This window comes from Typopeltis vanoorti, chromosome 10 (genome assembly GCF_054136105.1).
Source record: "Typopeltis vanoorti isolate ZY-2024b chromosome 10, IOZ_Tvanoo_1.0, whole genome shotgun sequence".
NCBI lineage: Eukaryota > Metazoa > Arthropoda > Arachnida > Uropygi > Thelyphonidae > Typopeltis > Typopeltis vanoorti.
Window position 1 is genome coordinate 99,671,545 of NC_143558.1, and position 22,927 is coordinate 99,694,471.

A 22,927-nucleotide genomic window follows, 5' to 3' on the forward strand; every position below is an offset into this window, starting at 1 on the left:
AATGGTCTATAATTTGCTACTTCTGTCTTGGCACCACCTTTATGTAATAGTTCTATGTTACCCTCTTTCTACCCAATTGGAACCTTGTCACATCTGAGACTTTGATTGAACAACTCTAAGCCAATGCCAATTGAACATCAGAGGCAATGACAATTCTCTTGCACATTCAAGTTGTACATGGGTTGACATGCCATCCAGTCCCACTGCTGTATTCATATTGATATTTGTCAACATGCTGTGCACCTCCTGTTCATCTACCTCAATTTTGACATGTGCCTCTGTCACACCAGTAACTGCAAAATTTCTACCAGGATGCAAAATTACCACTCAGCAATTCAATTATTTCTTTTGCTCCTGTCACCCTCCTACTATTTAGCATTTATTCAAGCCATCCTTTCATAGTCATTTTTCCTCTTACTTGTTACATAACGAAAAAACTCTTTTGGATTTACTTTGTCCTGTTTAGCTAAGTTTTTCTCATAATCTGATTTGTCCCCTTTCATACCATACCAGTTATCTTTCTTGCTTGCACTCTGTAGTGCTCATGAGTATACTGATCATCTTTTTCTTTATATTCTCTCAACAGTTTTTTTTTTCAGCTCTTGCTTTTTTATCCTCCTGACAGTGGGTATGTAGTCTGATACTACTTCTCTCAGACAATCCCTGACCACTTCCCATGGACTATCGACATTCTTTCCTTGCAGCTTCTTTTCACTTATCATTATATGTGTTTGTTTCAATGTTGCAGTTATCCTTTTAGTTGTATTTGTAATTTTTGCAATGTGACTTTTGAACTTTAACTTATCTATCCTCCATAACTTCAAGATCCCTTGTCTCACCGGTTTCTCTAAGCATAAACCCATGAATATAATATGATGTTGAAATTCTCATCATCTAAAAGTTCATTACTTTACACTTACTAATATTGAATTAACAACCATCATATCATTTGTCCACACTTCCAACCTATTTGAATCATTCTGTAAGTGCTATATCAGTAGCTCCCTGATTGTACTATTCTATGTCTGCATCATCAGCAAACAGCTGAACATCTCCTGACAGGTCCTTCGCCATATCATTAACATATATATTGCACAACAATGGTCAAATGACTGACTGCTCTTAGGTATCCCATTGGTCATTTTAAATCAGGCAGATTTCTTTCTCCACACACACACACACACACATCACTTTCTAACCTATCAATCAGCTATCCACTTATCCAGATCAACAGTTTATATTCAATTGCACAATCCTCCAATTTATGCAACTGCTGTTCATGTGGTATCATATCAAATGCCTTAATAAAGTCCATCATACTGGATAAAAGGCCTGGATATTATAGCATACCCAGTCCCTTTATCCAACTCAGCCATGACATTATTATATAAAAATGAGCAAACTGCTCAGACATGACCTAGTAAACCCATGCTGTTCCTATCAAAGTGTTGCTTGTCTACCAACCCATTTGTGTATCAAAAGTTCTTATGCTTTCTCTAAAATCTTCACAACTACTACAGAAATACACTGTAGCAGTTGTGAATCTGAGCTGAGACTAAGATCATACAAATATGTCAAGAGCCTAATGAGTTTGGCTGATCGTTCCTTTAGCAAATTTTAGATTATATAACATCCCTAGAACCTCCATCTCATGCATCTCTATCTCCAATGTACTGGTAGCATGTGTGCCATGTTACATACACCAGGTTGAAGATTTTAGCAATGTGAGCATACTCATTATTGAACAAGCACATCTGCTTCAGACACAAGTATACTGTCTATATTCAGTAAAGTTATTTTTCCAGATTCATTCTTTCTTTTACTTGTAGCACAATAAAATTCTTTAGGTTACTTTTAGTCAGTACAGCCAATTTCTTTACATACTCTGACTTAGTTTTCCAAACAATACTCATAACTTTCTTAGCCTATATTTTAAATATTTCATACCCCTCTCATCCTTATTTTCACAATATTCCTACCATATAATCTTCTTCATAAGAAGAAGATATATTTATATCTACTTCTATATCTACTGTTCATTGAACTCTAGGGACACATTCATATGCTGCATCATTTAAGTATCTTTACAAGGCTTCCCCTGCAGTGCTGATATTCTTCCCATTAAGTAATTGATAGCATGGAGTCAAACATAATATTCTCCTTTGTCATAATTTCCAGATTCGTAGTTCAGCATGTAATCTTTCCTAAATGGAACATCCATATACTTTGTTACTTCCCAGGTCAGTAAGGTTTCATTATTACTATCACCAACCAGTGGAGAAATGGTCATATCCTTTTAATTAATGCTTTTTGATCTCAAGTTCCCTCTTTTATGTGATGCTTAAGAAAGTTGTCTTGTAATAGCTGAATAAATTTTCCTTCATTCTTAACATGAGTTCTCTCTGTTACCCAATCGATGCTTGGATAAGTTAAATCATTCATAATGATTATTCATTTAGTACTCATCAGAATAATTTGGCAATGCATTTCATTATCCTCCAGCAAATGAACTACCAGGCTTGTAACAAAATCATGTTGGTCTCCACTTCACACCTGATAACCTTAAACACCCTGCTACATGGACCATTATTACTACTACTGCATACCTCAGTTTCTACATCAACTGTACTACTAATGATATCAGATGATTTGAGTATAATTAGTGTAGAAACTGAGAAACTTGGCATTAGTGTGACCTGACTCTGAGAGTTTCACTAATGCCAACAATTTCAGGCCAGAACATATGCACCAAAGCAACAAGCTTAACAACTTTGTTTCTAATGCTCCTAGCATTTGTGTATAAATGTAACAAATTACTTCCTGGCTTTTTAGTTTATTTACATCTGCAGTTTGATTGGCTCAATTGGGCACTTTTTCTTTCCTGTTGCCATAAACTCTCAGAAAAGTCCAAAACCAAAACATCCATCCCTTCTCCCAGTTCCATAACCCAATTCGTGAGAATGATATTAATACTCATTGACATTCATATCATTATAAATGTCTGCATACCTTTGGTGAACTTACTGATACATTCTCACCATTCATTCAAGTTTGTTTTTTCAGGAAACTCATGTCAAATCAGTTAGTTTTTATTCAGTTTTTTAATAAGAAACAGTAATCAATAAGAAAATAAAAGTAAAAATGAAGGTTGAGGAACAATAAATAAATTAATTAATTAGAATATGATATGATAATACAATGACCATGAGGCCACTTATGGGGAAGTATATCACCATCTCATGAAGTCAATATTAAGCTATTGGCTATAATGTGTGTGTATATTGGCTATAATGTATATTTGTCTGTAAATTGTGTTTTCTGCTGGCCAGTGTTTTGAGGGATGAAAAATCCAATTTTCTGGGAGGAAAACTCTCCATTTCCATACGAGACTGGCTAACTCACCATTTCATTGAAAACACCTGATAAAGGTTCCTCATGTCATAGATGAGAATTGAACTGGGTCCTTCCAACAAGGGTTCATCTAAACCAACTGAGCTACAGAGGCTCTAGGAATAATAAAAACTGAAATAACTTAAATTTAAAATTTGCATAACTTAAATAAACTTAAATATTAAGTATGATTAAAATAAAATACAAAAAAAGTAAATAAGATCTTCAAAATATTGTGTTATCATTAATTTACTACCCACCATGATACATAATATTGTTCTTTTTTAACTTAAAAAATGCAGTAACTACAACTAAATTTATATAAAAATATGAAATTAATAAATATGTATGAACTTTTAATCATGCCCACGCTACTACCCATATAAAGGGAGGAGCAAATACTAGTGGAGAGTTCTACCTTTGATGTTTATGATTTTATCCCCATCACCCATTCTATCATCTATTTTTTTCAGTTTTCCAACCTAGCTTTTCTGGTGATTTGATGCCACTTACTTAAATTAAATTTTTATATTCCTGTTCACAATTACAAATAAGCTTGGAAAGAAAAAATTCATAACTGTATGTTTTTTAAAGAAAATTATTTACCTGTATGTTGCAGGAAAAATATCGTTTGGAAGGTCCAAGACAAGATGGATAACCATCGGCACTATAGCAAAGGGGAAAAAATATTAAGAATTACACTTTATTCTTTACACAACACAAAAAAAAAAAATCTATAAATAAAAATAAATAACAATATACTAATGAGAATTTGTTTCACTAAGTCCTAATAGGGTGTATCATGAGAAGGTGAAGAATAGATGTCTAATTTACTACCCACCATGATACATAACATTGTTCTTTTTTAACTTAAAAAATGCACTAACTACAACTAAATTTATATAAAAATATGCCACTTATTCTAAAGTCCCAATCAATTCTCTCCATTCCTTACAAAATACATGGAGGTCTGCTGCAAGTTACCTAGCATTAATCTCTAAGAAATCCCAATTTATATATAAAATGGACCCAATGAATTTCTGGTAAAAATTCAGCCCATCACTAAAAATATCAATGATTGCACACATTATCCAATCCCAAAACTGAAGAGAACAATCTGCGAGAAAAGCTGTTGCTAGGAAATTAATAATGAAACAATAACTGTTGGATTATCATGATATCTGGTATACGCCATATATTATCTGGATATTAGAAGATTGCCACATATTTCCTGGTATACAACACAATATACCTTCATAATGAATTCTGTAGAACAGAATTCATTATGAAAAGTACTATGCAAATTTGTTTGCATAATACATATTTGAAATTGGAAAGATTACTTTAAATCATCTCATAATCTGAATATGTGCTCAGAATCAGTTAAAGAATGATTAGTCAAAATGCTTGAGTTAAAGACTGCTATGCATAAGGTATCGTTGCCTTGGTTTTGTGTGGATAAAAGGGGTTCTGAAGAGAATGTAGAGAAAAGGTAAGCAAAATGATATCATGTCCATGGAATGCTCATTATGAAATAGTGATTAAGGTTTTTGGGTTATAAAGTTTAATAAACAGATAGAAAAGAGAGAAAACATTAGAAACATAAATTATTGAAGTGATTTGATTTAGAACTTTCTGCAGGAGGGACATTTTTCAATACATGGCAGCATATTGAGAAAGTATTCTATTTCCTCCCGAATCTCTGGAAATTGTGTTAAAAACAATTAGCAAAACTGTGAGGATTACATTCTTAGCTGATGCTGAATAACAAATGAGTGAAATAGTTTCTTTGAGGGAGTGATAGCTGCATGGTTAGTATAGACAACTTGCATTATAGAAAACTAATAAGGACAGCAGGAACAGTTTGTAATAAGGGATAATCTCTTATAGTGAATTTTTATTACAAGAACTAGAACTTTTTCATAGTTTGTTCTCTTATTATTATTATTCAGGCCTCCATGATGGAGTCAAAAGACTCATTGTGGGAGGTCCTTCCTAAGAAACACAAAGTCTATCAAGACTCATCGAGGGGAGGTCCCCCCCCCTAAGAAACACAAAGTCTATCATACCACTCCTTGAACTCATTGACTATTCTCGCTCTCTCACCACTCCATCAGACAATGCATTCCATGGTTCAACCACCCTCTATGCAAAGAAACCACTCCTCACCCTCTTGCTCACAGTTTCCTTTCGTAACTTCCAGGGATGGCCTCTTGTCATCACTCCTTCCCACTGTTCAACCAAGCGAAAGAACTCCCCAGTGTCAACCCTGTAACCACCTCTCAATGGTTTAAAAGTCTCAATCATATCACCTCTCCTTCTTCTATCCACCAAACTCTGCAGTCCACATTCCCTCAGCCGATCCTAATAACAATCACTGTACAGTCCTGAAACTGTCTTTGTTATCTGCCTTTGTATCCTTTCTACAGTTAATTTATCCCCTTCAAATCCTGGGGACCAAATCTGAGAACAATAGTCTAAGTGTGGGTCTGACCAGGGTCTTATACAACGGAATGATAACTGTTTTATCTCTGCAGGTCAGTGTCCTTCTCATTATTGCAGCAATCCTCTGTGCTTCACCACCTTTGCAATATGTTTCCTGAATTTCAGGTTTTTATCAATCATCAACCCCATGTCTCCCCCGCTGCCTGCAGTATAGCTCCTCCAATAGAGTATGCAGTGTCCCATCGATGTTTCTCAAACCTCAAGACCTTACATTTTGCTGCATTAAACCGATACCCCCATTCATTTGCCCATCTAACTAGCTTATTCAAATCCTCTTGCAGGGCTGCCACATCTGCACTATTACTAATAATCCCTCCCAGCTTCGCATCATCTGCAAACAACTGAATATCCCCTTGCAATCCTCTGACAATGTCATTGATATAAAGGTTAAACAATATAGGTCCCAGTACTGAGTCTGTGGGACCCCCACTTGTAACCCTCTGCTCCTTGAAACTGCCTCACCATACACAACTCTCTGATACCTATCGGACAGCCAATCCTGAATCCAGTTGACCAATCTGACATCCAGACCCATGTGCTTCAACTTAAATATCAGCTTATCGTGTGGCACCCTGTCAAATGCCTTTGCTACATCTAAGAAAATGGCAGTATATGCCTTTCCCTCATCTAATGCTCTTGTAACTTTATCATAAAAGGCTAGCATATTGCTAAAACAAGAGTGCCCCTTCACAAATCCATGTTGACTTTCACAGATAACATTACCCTCATCTGCCTAACCAGATAGAAAAGAGAGAAAACATTAGAAACATAAATTATTGAAGTGATTTGATTTAGAATTTTTGCAGGAGGGACTTTTTTTCAATACATGGCAGCATATTGAGAAAGTATTCTATTCCCTCCAGAATTCTAGTAAGCAAGAATTTTCCAAAGTGAAAGCTGACTGTCTAATTAAATCAGCAAAGGCATTGTTTTGAATGTGAGGTTTCCTTGATAAGTCCTATGACCCCATGGAAGTGTCTAAATAATAATATATTATTATTATTATATAACACCTCCAGGGAGTCCAAAGACTCATCAAGGGAGAGTACCTCCTCTACAACTCTTGTCTCCACCACTCCAGCAACCATAACTACCTTCATCACCTACACCAACGCCATCTACCACTGACCACCACCACTAATATTATCACAGACAATCACAAACGTCCATGCCCACAGCGGGATTCGAACCCACAGCCTTTTGGCTATAGAGTGGATATGCTAACCACTCAGTCAACCAGGTCGGCTATATTATTATTATAATTATCATTATTATTTTGTCTCTGGCATCTCTCAATGGAGTCAAAGACTTATCTGTCCTAACCACTGTTCACAAAATACCTATTATAACTCTCCTTGAATTCATTCTAATTCTAACACCCATGCTAAACATACTCTTATACAGTTCCTAGGGGTAACCCCTTGATCTTTCCCTTCTTGCCATGTACTGAAAGCCCCTTTAATGACACATACTCATTTCCATCATTACCTTCTTATTCATTTATGAGCTGGTTTTTGAAGCACACAGACCTTCAATCTATTCTCATACAGAGCATTTCATAGACTTGCCAAAATCTTGGTCACCTGCCAATGGATCCTCTCCATCACTTCTTCATGCTCATGGAACCCAGGTGACCAGATCTGCATACAGTAGTCCATATGTCACCTTATTAAAGCCTTGAATAAAACCCTCCTTATCCTTGCTTTTTAGTGTGTTCGACAGCCACTTAAATATGTGCTGGTTTGGCTACTTTTGTAATCAGTCCTCTAAATTTCAACTACCATCACCCTCAAGTCCTTGGCCTCATCAGTTTCCTACAGTTCATTCCATCAATGTAGTACACAATGCGTGATCTTTTCATCTCAAAGTGCATAACCTTATACTTAGCCATGATAAATTGGCAGCCATTTACCTTTACCCATACTGGCAGTCTATTTAGGTCTTCTGCAGGAAATCTATATCATATTCATTGACTGTTGTGCTTCCCAACTTTACATCATCACAGATAACTGAATATTTCCTCTTAAATTATTTCCTATATACTGATGTACAAACCAAACATCACAGGATTGTACCAGCCCATGCAACAATCCAGCAGTTTCCTGCCTTCGCACAGACAAAATCCTCTCTCCCAACATCACTCTTATATCTATCCATCAGCCATCCTCTTATCCAAATCACCAAATTCATCACTATATCCATCCCCATTTGCTCCAATTTATTCAACAGTTTTCCATGTGGAAACCTGATGAATGATATTTCAAAGTCCAGCAGCATCAATGGGTAGCCAGTTACTATGTCCAACTCAATCCTCACTTTATTATAAAAAAAGTAAGCAAGTGCTAGGACATGACCTTCACAAAACCATGTTGTCCTCTACAAAGTACCATATTCCTGTCCATCCAGTCCTGAATTCTTTCTTTTAACAACTTCTCCATAACCTTAACCACTATTCCTGAGAGATCCTGATTGGCCTATAATTTGCTTCTTCTGTCTTAGCATTTCCTTTATGCAGTGAAACTATTCTGTCCTCTTTTCATTCCTATGATACCTTCCCAGAATGGAGGCTAAAATTAAACAGCTTGGTTAGAGATTGTACCAATTCAATTGCACATTTTCATAATAAATGGACTAATATGCTTTCTAATTCCATTGCTGTGTTCATATTATGGTTCTGTAATATAAGAAGCATCTCCAATTCATCTACCTCCATTCCTCAATCAGTCACATCTGGCACTTGAATATCTCCACCTGAATGGCTGCAAAATGATCACTCAGTAACTCAACTGTTTCATTTGCTTCTGTCACCTACCTGTCATCAGCATTGTTAAAGTCATCCTTCCATAGTCATTCTTCCTTTTACTTGCTATAAACTTTATGGTCTTTTGACCTCATCAGCTAGCTTCCTCCCATAATTACTTTTAGCATCCCTTACCATATGGTCACACTTCTCATACTGCTCATGAGCTTGCTGATCACCTTTTTTCTCCATATTCCCTCCACAACTTTGTCTTTTTATGCAACTCCTGCTTAATGATACTATTCATCTATCTAACTCCTACCTGATGATATCATTCTGACTCTGGGTACTCAGTGTGATACTGCTTTCTTCAAAACAACCCTTAACCATTTCCCATGCACTGTTAACATCTCTCCTCTCCATATTCTTATGCCATGGCACTGCACTAAGCTGACTCAGTCTGTCATAATTACCTGCTTTGTAATTCCCTTAACATAAAATTCTGCATATCTGGCAATCCTTCCAGAGTAAGATCATGATTGCTTTCCCCAAGCAGAAGCAACATATCTACAGTGGTTACTGCTAAGTTCTGTGATGCTATAATAAGATGCAGCACTCTTGAATCTTGCATTTCCTCCATTACATGTTATCTCCAGTAATTATCTTTTAGCAACTAAATAAATTCCATTTTTCCTTTTCTCCCTGCGACCACTCCTTTTTCCAATCTATGTCCCCCATAGTTGAAGCCCCCCCCCTCCCATCAAACTACATTCATTGAGCTGATTTGTCAATGCATGCTGTTTACATCCTCCCTGGCTTATAGCAGCAACCAACTATATATTTCATCCTGTTGGCATCTATATAACCCCAGCTAGGCCCAAATGTACTATCCACTGTATCTCTGTCCTCCAGATGTACTTCTACTCTTTCTGGCTTCCCTTCTTCTGCTAACATTAACAAATTCCTCCATCTCCCATTCTGTTCTCTCTGAAAATGCTATACCCCTTGAATCATATCTCTATGATTATACCATTCTCGGTCAACTAAGTCTCACTACTGCCTATAACTTTTTGCCAATCTGAACTAACCATTGCCAAAAACTCCTCAAATATTTCTGGTATTAGTATATATAAACTGCAATACCTCACATCCCCCAATTAAAAGGTAATCAAGTGCATCTATCAAGTGGAAATCAAATTTAACTTGTTAACTGAAAACTTGGTAGATAGCCTATAGACATCGTACCCCCCAAAAAAGAAAAAATAATAATAAGCTATATCGCTGTGGGAAATTGAACACCATTCTCTTACATAGCTGCCTGGAATACTGACCACTATTCTACTACTGAGTATGATTACACAAGCACGTTGAGGAAAGAAGTTGTTATAAAGGATATACACAACAGAAGGTAATGAATGAATGCATAAGGAGTTTTTCAGTATACTTCATAACAGTGTTAAAGATGTTATGCTATACCCAGAAGGGAAGCAAATGCTACAGGGATTAGAAATTAATGCACCACAGACATAGAATAAAATGGTGAGCAGGACAGATATTCTGTGAAAAAGAATGGCAAAATATATGATATTTCTGAATAAGGGGAAAAAAAAGTACTGTTTGTACTCTTTTTTCCTCATTCAGAAATATCTTATTCTTTGCCATTCTTTCATACCTTAACTAAAACTGTACAAAATGCACACAAACAGGCATTTCAAGATATATACCAGTCTGTATAAATACAGTTTTAGTTAAGATATGAAAATGATTAGGAATAGAACAGAAATGGATTGCAGAACAGAGTTCTCCAGTTCGCATGAGTTTCTAAAGTAAATTTTGCTTTAGTATTTGACTAGCATTTTAACGAAAAGTACTAAATGTACTGAGGGGAAAGAGGGCAGGGAACGTATGGTGATATTATTGAACTTTGTGAACATGAAGTTATCTGAGAGAATGCTACATCACAAGGTGGTGTACGGGGGCACATTGCAAAAGTAGCTAAATCAGCTCATCAACTCACTTGGTTGTTGAAAAATACCCTGATGAGCAGAGACAAGCAAGTTATTGTACCTCTGTACCGAGCCTTGATAAGACCGCATCTCGACTACTGTGCCCAGATTTGGTCACCTAGGTTCCTTCTTGATGGGGAGGAGGTGGAGAGGATCCAGAGGCGAGTGACTAAGATGACAGCGGGTCTATGGAATGAACCATATGAGAACAGGTTGAAGATTTGTGGGTTGCAGAAATTGGTTGATAGGCAGAAGAGGGGAGATATGATTGAGATATTCAAATTGCTAAAGGGTTTCTATAGAATTAATTCAGAGGATATTTTTGAGATCAGGACTGGTGGCAGGAGAACTAGGGGACAGCTATGGAAGCTGGGCAAGAGTGTGGTTAGCAGGGGTGTTAGAGCTGGGTTCTTTACTTATAGAGTGGTAAATGAGTGGAATAAGCTGCCAGAGTCTGTTGTGGGTGCTATGATGGTGAGTGAGTTCAAGGCAAGGTATGATAGATACTGTGAGAATGTTGTATAGTTGTGTGGACATGATGTTTAGGGCCTCCCTTGATGAGTCTAAGGACTCCCTGGAGTTGCCCGTAATAATAATAATAATATGTAGTGTACTGTTGTATGAATGACACAAACTTGTACATGGGGAACAATGTAACCAGTGGCAGGCCACAGGATTTCATTTTGTTGTAAAGTGATTCACTTTGAAGTGCAAAGCAGAAAATGTACTAGAGAGAGAGAGAGAGAGAGAGAGAGAGAGAGAGAGAGAGAGAGAGAGAGAGAGAGAGAGAGGGAGAGGGAGAGAGAGAGAGAGAGAGTTATGTGATCTGGGAGTAACAGGTGACAGAGACTTGAAGTTTAAAGGCAGAAACAACAGCAGTGCATAACTGATATGACTAGAATGTGGTAGTACTGTTGTGCAAAGACTTAATCAGACCACATATGGTCTACTGTATGCAAGATTATTGTTTAGCCTTTATATCAATGCCACTGTCAGTGGATTGCAGGGACTATTCAGTTGTTTGTGGATGATGTGAAGCTGGGAAGGGTTATTAGTAATAGTGCAGATATGGTAGCCCTGCAAGAGGATTTGAATAAGCTAGACATATGGGCAAATGATTAGAGGGTGTCGGTTTAATGCAGCAAAATGTAAGGTCTTGAGGTTTGGGACACATCAATGGGACGCTGCATACTCTATTGGAGGAGCTATACTGGAGGCAGTGGGGGAAGACAGGAGATCTGGGGTTGATGATTGATAGAAACCTGAAATTCAGGAAACATAGTGCAAAGGTGGTGAAGGTAACACAGAGGATTGCTGCAATAATGAGAAGGATGCTGACCTGCAGAGATAAAAGAGTTATCATTCCATTGTATAAGACCCTGATCAGACCACATTTAGACTGTTTTTCTCAGATTTGGTCCCCAGTATTTGAAGTGGATAAATTAACTGTGGAAAAGGTATAGAGGTCGATAACAAAGACAGTTTCAGGACTGTACAATGTTAGTTATGAGTATCGGCTGAGGGAATGTGGACTGCAGAGTTTGATGAATAGAAGAAAGAGAGGTGTTGTGATTGAGACTTTTAAACTGTTGAGAGGTGGTTACAGGGTTGACACTGGGGAGTTCTCCTGCTTGGTTGAACAGCGGGAAGGAGTGATGACAAGGGGCCATCCCTGGAAGTTAAGAAAGGACACTGTGAGCAAGAGGGTGAGGAGTGGTTTCTTTGCATGGAGGGTAGTTGAACCATGGAATGCATTGCCTGATAGAGTGGTGAGAGTGAGAATGGTCAATGAGTTTAAGGAGTGGTATGACAGACTTTGTGTTTCCTAGGAGGGACCTCCCATGATGAGTCTTGATAGACTTTGTGTTTGCTAGGAAGGACCTCCCGCGATGAGTCTTTTAACTCCATGGAGGCCTGAATAATAATAATAAAATTATTATTATTCAGGTTTCCAATGTGATGAGGAAACTCTGAAGAGGACAGTTAAGACAATATAATGACACAAGTGCCTGATGCAATATAAACTCTGATATGTTGATTAAGACGAATGGATGAGAATATGTAAATTGAGAATTTAGGAGATATGTCAAACAGAGATATTTACAAGATTTATATACAAGGAATTCTGTATAATTTCGAGGATGAGAACATTTCTGAAACAGTTGTGCAAATATGGGATGAAGAAAGAAATAAAGAGCAAAAATTTTAGTCTTGGTTGATGATGAACAGCGAGTTGAATGACTACTGGAATATACAGTAAATGCTTGGTGGGTGAACGAATTTCCAGTGTAATGTGATCAATATGTTGATGGTTATGTAAGTCTTTCTGCAATAATTCTCTTAACACCATTATGGTCAATCAAAAAATTAATTAACATAATGCTTATTTCATAATTTATTATTTCTAAAGATATCAAAGATATCTTTTATAATAGTAATTATCAATCAACCAAAGTTCAAATGAAGAAATAAAACTTTTAAATCTGTGAAATTTAAAAAAAAAAAAAAAAGTTTACCTTGTATCTCCACATGTTCGTACTTGAATTGATATCCCACCTCCACAGGAGCGAGAACATGAACTACTGTCACTCCAGGCATTCCAGGGGCCTTCCTCTTCAAATTCAGAATGAAGTCCCAGTGTAATATTTCTTGATATGAAGTATTTATAGTTTCGTCTGTGGCGTTCATGACGCAAATGCTGAAAAAAAAAATTATACATATATGTATATCTACACACACAACACTTTTTTTTTTTGAAACAGTACACAATTACAGTGTAGAAGCACCTTTATTGACAGTGTTGTGTGACATAAGGATGCAGGAATTATAAGGAATCATTTTAATCATGAACGTTTCCTGCTGGCAATGAATGCATACCAGCACCTATTGTTTTATAAAACAAGTGCTGAACAACAGTGCTAAGAACACAATTAAGTGTAGCAGCACCTTTATTAACAGTGTTGTGTGACAAAGGATGCAGGAATCATAAGGAATCATATTAATCATGAACTTTTCCTGCTGGCAATGAATGCATACCAGCACCTATTGTTTTATAAAACAAGTGCTAAGCAACACAAGGTGTGAAGGAGGTTGTTGGATGAAGGGGTATAGCAGTTTACGTACATTAATGCCAGAAATCTTTGAAATAAGGGCAAGGGATTTTTGGCATTAGTCAGCTCAACTTGACAAAAAAGTTATAGGCATTAGTGAGACTTGGTTGACTGAGGATATGGTCACGGGATTAGAATGCAAGAGATACAGTGACTTCAGAGAAGACAGAAGGAACAGGATGGTGGGAGGGTTTTACTAATGATAGCAGAGGAATTGAACCCAAAAAGAGTAGAAGTACATCGGGGGGGGGGGGGGGGACAGGGATCCAGAGGGCAGTTCGCTTGAGGTTATCTAGTGTGATATAAGAACTCAACAGGATGAAATATGCAATTGGTTGTTGCTATAATTCAGTGGGTATAAGGAAGAATGTAGATGACATGTATTGGCAAATTTGTACAATGCATGCAGATTGGCACAAAGGAGTATCCTAGGTTCGATTTCCGTCGCCAACATGAGAAGCTTAAGGATCGTCCTCAGCCATAGCCAAGTTAGCCGGTCTGGCATGGACAGCAGGGTTTCCTCCCCCTCCCCCCAGTTTATCTGGGATTTTTCATCCCGCAAGCAGGCAAACCGGCCCCTTGAACACACACATGGATATACAGCCATAAATACTTAACCCCCCCCATGAGGGGGCTCAACTCACCCCAATAGGGATGGGGGAGAAAAGGGAGGGAACTCCATACGAATAAAATAAAAATGCCACATGATGAAATCTGTCTTATTTTGGACAAATAGCAGATCTGTCAAAAAAACATATTTCAAAACATCACAGCGATATGCAGCATATCAAACCTCATGAAATATGGTCTGGCTCAACATTAAATTGACAGCACTAGTTACAGGATCTAATGAAATAAAACCAAACTTTTGAAAAATTGTACTCATAAATTTGAATGTTTATTGAAAGAAAGTGCTGAGTCCTTACTCCATCTGCCTAACTTAAATTATAAATACTCTTTCCATTCCAAATTTTTAAAAAATTTTAATACTTCACTGTAATAAATATATTTGAAAAAAATAATAAATATATACAAATATCCCACTGCATAGCACATCTGCATAGCATGCTGCTCTTAAGGGCATGTAAATACCATACATTATTTTATTCATCAGCATCATTATCAGCACCAATTTTCTGATATGTATCATCAAAGTGGGTACAGGATACTGAGACAATACTGTATAATTTTCCTCCAAATTAGACTTTCACTTGTCAGCACTCTGATATTGTCATATCATATATTTCTGTCTTCTAGAGAACTTCTGACTGCATCAGGCAACCTTGATCTTGGTCTTTGTTAGGGTCTCGAGCCATCTTTGCACCAAACATCTGTTTTGTTAAACCTTTCCTCTCCCATTCTGTTTAAGTGACCATATGATCTTACATTAGCTGTGCTCACACATTCTTGAATGCCAACAATGTCAGGCTCCTTCTCAATATCTTCATTTTTAATAAGATTCTGCCATTGATGTACCTGTCAATTCCCCCAATTTTGCACAGAACTAACATATTGGTGGTCTCTAGTCTTTTATTTCTAACCCAACTCTCAGATATACACTGCCTGGAAAGAAGTCAATGAACACCATAGTGTGAGGAACAAACAGCCATGGTGTCCACCTTAATAAGATGTAGGACGTTATTTTGCTGCAATGAATGCAGCAATCCTATCTGGCATACTTTCCACAAGCATACATTAACAATCGATGTGAATTTGAAGTCCAGGACCTCATTACATGAGGTCCTGGACTTTTGTTGGGACAGACGTCCCTTCGCTCACCCGATGCTCCAGTTCACCTACAGATGTTCAACAGGGTTGAGATTAGGGCTCTGTGGAGACCAGTCAAGTGCGGCGACATTCATGTCCACAGCCCATGCAGTTACAGCAGCAGTCTTATGACACGATTCCTTGTCTTGCTGAAAGAGACAATAGTCAGTTCCATAGAAACATCACAAAGTAGAAAGCACTGCATTGTCCAGAATGTTCAGCTACCTCTCTTCACTCTTCAGCTACTTCACTCACCCGATACTACAGTTCATCTACAGATGCTCACCAGGGTTGTGATCAGGGCTCTGTGGAGGACAGTCAAGTGCAGTGACATTCATGTCCACAGACCATGCAGTTACAGCAGCAGTCTTGACACGATTCCTTGTCTTGCTGAAAGAGACAATAGTCAGTTCCATAGAAACATCACAAAGTAGAAAGCACTGCATTGTCCAGAATGTTCAGCTACCTCTCTTCACTCTTCAGCTACTTCACTCACCCAATACTACAGTTCATCTACAGATGCTCACCAGGGTTGTGATCAGGGCTCTGTGGAGGACAGTCAAGTGCAGTGACATTCATGTCCACAGACCATGCAGTTACAGCAGCAGTCTTATGACATGATTCATTGTCTTGCTGAAAGAGACAATGGTCAGTTTCATAGAAACACAACAAAGCAGGAAGAACTGCACTGTCCAGAAGGTTCAGCTACCTCTCAGAGTTCAATGTTCATGGCGCCAGGAATCTGCTGCACTCACACTTCTTCTTGGTAGAGGGTGAAGCATGATTCATCACTGCATAACACAGCTTTCCAAGCTTCCATGTCCTACTGTACATGCTCTTTACACCACTGAAGACAATGCTGCATGTTGGTTCAGATAATGTGGGGATTGCATATTGCAATCCTACCATGGAAACCCATGATGTGAGCCTCAGTTCTGAATGTTTTTGTGCAGATTCATATTCCAGTTGATACTTGGAACTCTGCATTCAACATGTCGGTCAATGAATGGCAATTTTTACATATTATCCATTGTAATACCCTATGGTCACATTTAGGAGTGTGGTGGGTCATCCACTGCAGGTAGCACTTGGAGCTGACACCCTGCACGTTCATCTCAGTATGATATCACTGACTGTTGACCGGGATGGCTCAATTTGTCAACAATTTACCAAACAGATAGGCCCACAACATGGCATCCCATCACAATGCCTCTTTCAAATTTTGTCAGTCCCCTTCTCGAGTGCAATTGTGTCTGGGTCTAACTTGAGAGGAGCCTCATATTCCTCTAATTTATACCAGCTACAAACACGTGGCTCATTACATAGCACAATGCACCTTGCACATGGGGTGTCCATTGACTTCTTTCCAAGCAGTGTATTTTCTGATATTTCAATAGTGTTATATCCAGCATCTTAAGATCACAAACAACAGTTCATCACAGTACATGAACAGCAACAATTTGCTAACAATGGGACAAGCTTAAAAATTGTAACAGACAAAAGGAACTAAGTACTAATTGGCACCATCTATTATTGGATAAGGAGAGAGTTGTTATTATTATTATATGACACCCCCAGGAATCGAACTCATCATGGGAGGGTACTCTACTCTACTCAGCTACACACATTGCACCATCTTCCCTACTTAGCAAGACTAATTTAGAGTTAAGTATTAATTTGATCATAAAATGATTCTCTTCCAGATTTTTAATAAATTGATGCAGCCATACTTGTTGAAGTTCAGGGAATGTTTTAAAGCTGCTGCTGCTGATTCCAAAAATAGTCTTGCTAACTTATAATGATTTCTGTGTGGCACTTTTTTTTTTCTTTTTTTTTTTTTTTTCATTTGATCCTGTGTGAAGCAGTATCCAGGGCATGGTCTATCTACTAGTCCAGACTTGCCATAATGATGGTGTCGAATGTATTTCTTATGTTCTCAGAGACAGTTGTTAATAGTTATCATCCCATACATTCAAGGAACATCCAAAAAGATATCTAAAATGCTTAATAAATATAAACTTCTCGCCACATTTAAAACATGCATAAAATTGGAAATCTTTATTCATTCACCTAAGAACAAGTTCTCTCCTTTATCACATCCAGGAGTGTATGAAGCGCTGTGCTCGTGACCTAGCTTACTATGGACAGACAGAAAAAACCCTTGACATTCATTTCAGAGAACACAAGAAATCAATCAGCACCATCATTATGGCAAGTCAGGATTAGCAGACCATGCCTTGGATATCCCTTCATACATGATCAAATGGAAAATAATAAAAGTGCTACAGAGAAGTCATTATAAGTCAAATGGACTGTTTTTGGAATCAGCAGTGGCTAACATTCCCTAAACCTTAAAAGTATTACTGTATCAAATTACCAAAAATCTGGGAGACAGTCATTTTAAGATCAAATTAATACTTGTGAACTCTCTCCTTATCCAATAATAGATGGAGTCAATTGGGACTTTAGTTCCTTGTGTTGCCTGTTACAACTTTTAAATTTGTCCCATTGGTAAATATTCCTCATAGAATTGTTGCTGTTGTGTACTGTGACAAACTGTTCATTGTTCTCAGAAGATGCTGGGTATAACACCAGCAAAATTATTATTATTATGTGACTCCTCCAGGGAGTCCAAACACTCATCGAGGGAGGGCACCTGCTCTACAACTCTCTGTCTCCACCATTCAAATCCACCAACTATAACAAACCACAACAATGCCATATAATCATCTATTGCCCATCATCACTAGTATTTCCACAGACAATCACAAACATCCATGCCCACGGCAGGATTCGAACCAGCAGCCTTTTGGCTGGAGAGCAAATATGCTAACCACTCAGCCAACCAGACCAGCAAAAAATTATCTGGAGGTGCCAGGGAAATATCAGCAAATAAGTTAAATAAATATTTTTAATTTTCTTATTATTCTTGTGTGAATTAAAACATTAAAATAAATGAAACACTGTCTTGTATACTGCTACTATAGTATTTTGGCTAATTTCTCTCTTATTCCATATAAATTTATTCAACTGGCTTGCCACCATACCAGCTTTACTTATCCTATTGTATATTTCCATATATGATTTGCATAGCTGAAAAACTTGACTTATTCTAAAAGTTATCCATTATAAATGGCATGCAAGTTTTCCATGTTCCTACTTGTTTTCAAAATTTTTGGCTCTGTATTGCTGATTTTCATACTAGAGTTATTACAGATATCACTCAATAAAGAAATACTGGAGACCTCCAGTGGGTTTGTTAGGAGTACAGCATTATCTACTTAAATCAGTGGACTAGGCAGTAGCATAACTAGGTTTGTAGCAAATTTATTCTTTATTATTAATAAAGAATAAATTATGATCTATTTAAAAAAATAGATCATAATAATCCATCACAAATGCTCAAATATTGAGGTATAAAAGATTTGCTATGGCTACACTCCATAATTCAGAAGACATAGTCAGAAGGTCAAATTTCAGATGATTGAGCAGAGCTCTCATACTTCTCATCTATAAAAAGAGAAATAAAACTGACGTAAGAATTAAAGAGGAATTTACAGGTAAAACTGACACAGAATACTTTAACAAGAAGCTATCAAATATTTTGGAATAGAAATTTTGAAAAAAACAAGTGGGTTAAACCAACTAGGGCTTCCTAGGATCTGATTTTCATTTTACAATGAATAGTTAAAAAAAACATGGAAATATAACAAGGATCCATACTAAGATTGTAGATCTGGAAAAAACACATAACAAGATGCCAAGAGAAAAGCTGTTCAGAATGGGATGAATGGAACATACAGATGGAGCAATGCATAGTCTATATTTAAACTGTAAGCCAGCAGTTAGAATTAGAGGATATACAGGATGATGGTTTGATGTAAAATCAGGTATAAGATAATGATGCATACTATCTCCACTTTTATTCATCATCGATGTAGATCACATTATGAAGGAAAGTGGCATTAAATCTGATATCAAAATTGGAGATATTATTCTTATTCCTCATGGCATAGGAAAGCTTTGACATTGGGGCAATTGCCAAGAGTGTCAGCATCAAAATGGTGCCAGTGGCAGGACATTTTACTAATTATTAAAATTGTCACACTGTAAAAGGCATTTAGCTATGAATCTGCCAAAGAATAAATTTGCTACAAACCTAGTTATTATTATTATTATTACAAGGTACCTACAGGGAGTCCAAAGACTCATCAAGGAAGGGAACCTACTTCACAACTCTCCGTCTCCACCACTCAATCCCAGCTACAACGAACTGCTCTATTTTCATCATCTACACCAATGCCATCTACCACCAGCCACCACCACTAGTATTTTCACAGACAATCGCAAACATCCATGCCCACAGCAGGATTCAAACCAGCAGTCTTTTGGCAGATAAGCTAACCACTCGGCCAACCAGGCCAGCCATTCTATTGCAGCTGCCTTCCTACATTTCAAGTGTGATTTTTTTTTAACTAAATAAATATTTCTGGCAGACCAGGTTTCTTAATTTTAGGAACCCAAAATCATAGTTATCTCCTGATAAAGATTAATTTAAAATAATGCATTCTTTGTAAATAAAAATAGATGTGTTGCACTTTTACAGCAGATGTATTATTCAGTGAGAAATATTATTATTACGAGACACCTCCCGGGAGTGCGAAGACTCATCAAGGGAGGGCACCTACTCTACAACTCTGTCTTCACCACTCCATCCACCAACTTCAACAAACCGCAACTACCACCAACCACACAAACGGCAACTACCTCCAACTACCACCATATGCAAGACTTGACAAGGAATTGCAGAAATATGAAGAATACTTTTACTTAACAAACAATTTAGATTTTGGGTGTGCACAGAAGAATACTCTTTTTTGTTATTAATCCAGCTTTTTTAATTGCATCACCCGACAAATGGCATTAATTTATCAATAATTGAGCCTGCATGGCCCTTTGGATACGATGCCTGGTTCCATAACACTACACACTACCTGAAAGAAATCATTATAGGTTCAATTCCAATCGCTTAGCATAGGAACTCTTCTCTGCCTTACTTTGTCTGGTTCTCATGTTAATCAATCTTTGGCACATGCAATTAGGTGCGCCCTCCTGAAAACTCAAATTCATAACATTTCAGTTCAAAATATCAACCACAAAATTCCACATATTTGAATTTAGACCTATAAGATTGCAGCACTTGATTTTTCCATTAATCTGCATTAATCTTGCCTCTGCCAGAAAGCATTGATTCATTGATAGATTCAATTTCACTATTAGTGATGACTAAAGGGTGGAGACCAGCTACCCATCAATCTTCAAAATAAATCTGAACTAAAAGGGCTCTCCAGAAAAAGGTGCTAGAAGATTTATTTATATTTATATTAGAAATTACAATATCATGAGTAATAAAATAATGAAATTATTATTATTATAATGGATAATAAATAAAATAAATCTGCTAATGCCTTATACTGCCAAAGGGAGTAGGCAGAGTTCTTTCAACCAGAGTTTCTTGAAGACAGCCCTTCTCTAATCTTCAGCTGATAAAGGGCAGGTTATCGATGGATACTGGCTTTCAGAAGAGATTATTATTATTATTACCCCCAAGACCTCATGGAGTCAAAGACTCATCTGTGAGGTCCCTTTATCACACACACAGCTCATCATACTGTATCTTAAACACACTCAAACTCCTTGCAGACACCGCTTTCAGGCAAGGCATTCCAATCATTCACAGCTCTGCACGAAAAAAATCTGCCTCTCTCTCCCCTATTCACACCCTCTTTATACAGTTTCCAGGGATAACCTCTGGTTCTCCCCTGATCTCCCACTATTTTCTGCAGAACTACTCCAACATTGATCCTATAACAACCCCTTACCAACTTGTAGGTCTCTATCATATCTCCCCTCTTCCTCCTGTCCACCAGACTCTGCAAATTACATCCTCTCAATCTTTCCTCATGCTCAACATTCCAGAGGTCAGAAACTACCTTAGTCAGTCACCTTTGTACCCATTCCAACATCTCTTCATCCTTCTGAAAACTAGGTGACCAAATCTGGGCACAATAGTCCATGTGTGGCCTAATCAAAGCCTTATACAACAGAACAAGAATCTCCCTACTTTTACACGTCAGTGTCCTCCGCATCATTCCCAGAAGCCTGTGTGTTGTCTTCACAATTTTGGCTATGTGTCCCCTAAATTTCAGATCCTTATCCACTATCAACCCCAGATCTCTTATTTATTCCACCTCCGACAATATTATATCCGAACCAAGCATAAATTCTGCATCCCATCTTTGTTTTCCAAATTTTAAAACCTTACATTGTGCAACACTGAACTCACATTCCCATTTCCGTGCCCAATCACTCAATCCACTCCAGTCCTCCTGTAAGGCCACTACATCGTCACTACTCTTCATCGTTCATCCCAACCCTGTATCACCTGCAAACAACTGAATATCTCCATCCAAATCTTCACCAATATCATTAATATACAAGTTAAACAGTAATGGCCCCAAAGCAGCTTATGGCATACATGGTGCCATCTAGTGGCCCTACATATTATTAGGCATATACAGTATTATTAGAAACAGTACGAGTTGCATGATCATTTTTTGAGCGGTGGTGTTAAAAAATAACACCACCGTTTCTTAAAGAAAACCCTACTTACCTGTGTCAAAGACTGACTAACTTGGGAACCAGCAGTAGAACAGCTGGTTCCCAATGACCATCATTGCCAGCAACTAGAATGAAAACTATAATGGTCTTTTTTCAGATACTCTAGTGCTATAGGAGCAAACATTGTTTCCATAGGGCTTAACAGGAATCTTTTTATAATAACGAATAAATTATATTGTAATTAACTTTGTAATCATTCATCATTACTTTGAAGAGAAATTAGGAACAATTTTATAGAAAAAGGCAGTAACAAGAAATTGCCTCAAAGAATTTTATTAAGGAGATAATGGCATATTTCTCTAAGAAAAAAATATTAGAATTATGGTAATTGAGTGGTATTCTTTTTGAAAATTATAAGTCAAAAATTATATTTGAAAATTATTTGAAAATATAAAGGATAAGGACTAATCCCATAAAGTAAGAGAATGGAATTAGTGCTTAACATTTTTTTGGTGACAGGCTTGCTGGACAGGCATTAGACACTACTTTTGCAGAATGAAGGCACTTTGGGTGATGAATATTGGTCTAATGACCATCAATAGCTAGAGAAGCTCACTGAGCATCTGATATATTGAAAGAAGGAATTCATTTTTGGAAGAATCTCAAAAGAAAATTAAGAAAACTGCATTGAAGAATTTGTTACTAACCCTTATAACATTAGTTTCAGATTTGTTAAAAGTGAAACACTGGGAATACTTAAACTATATTTTCAGTTTTAATTAGCAGCC

General features: G+C 37.3%; 1 protein-coding gene across 1 annotated transcript in view; it reads right to left on the reverse strand.

The window, feature by feature from the left end:
* The window catches only part of LOC150102627 (papilin-like), an 843,028-nt gene that overhangs the window by 671,885 nt on the left and 148,216 nt on the right, over positions 1-22,927 (reverse strand). The window contains exons 3-4 of the mRNA XM_090399411.1: positions 13,158-13,339; positions 3,997-4,057 (exon numbers count right to left, since the gene is read on the reverse strand). Coding sequence (XP_090255537.1) covers positions 3,997-4,057; positions 13,158-13,339 — 243 coding nt within the window. The remainder of the gene's footprint in view (positions 1-3,996; positions 4,058-13,157; positions 13,340-22,927) is intronic.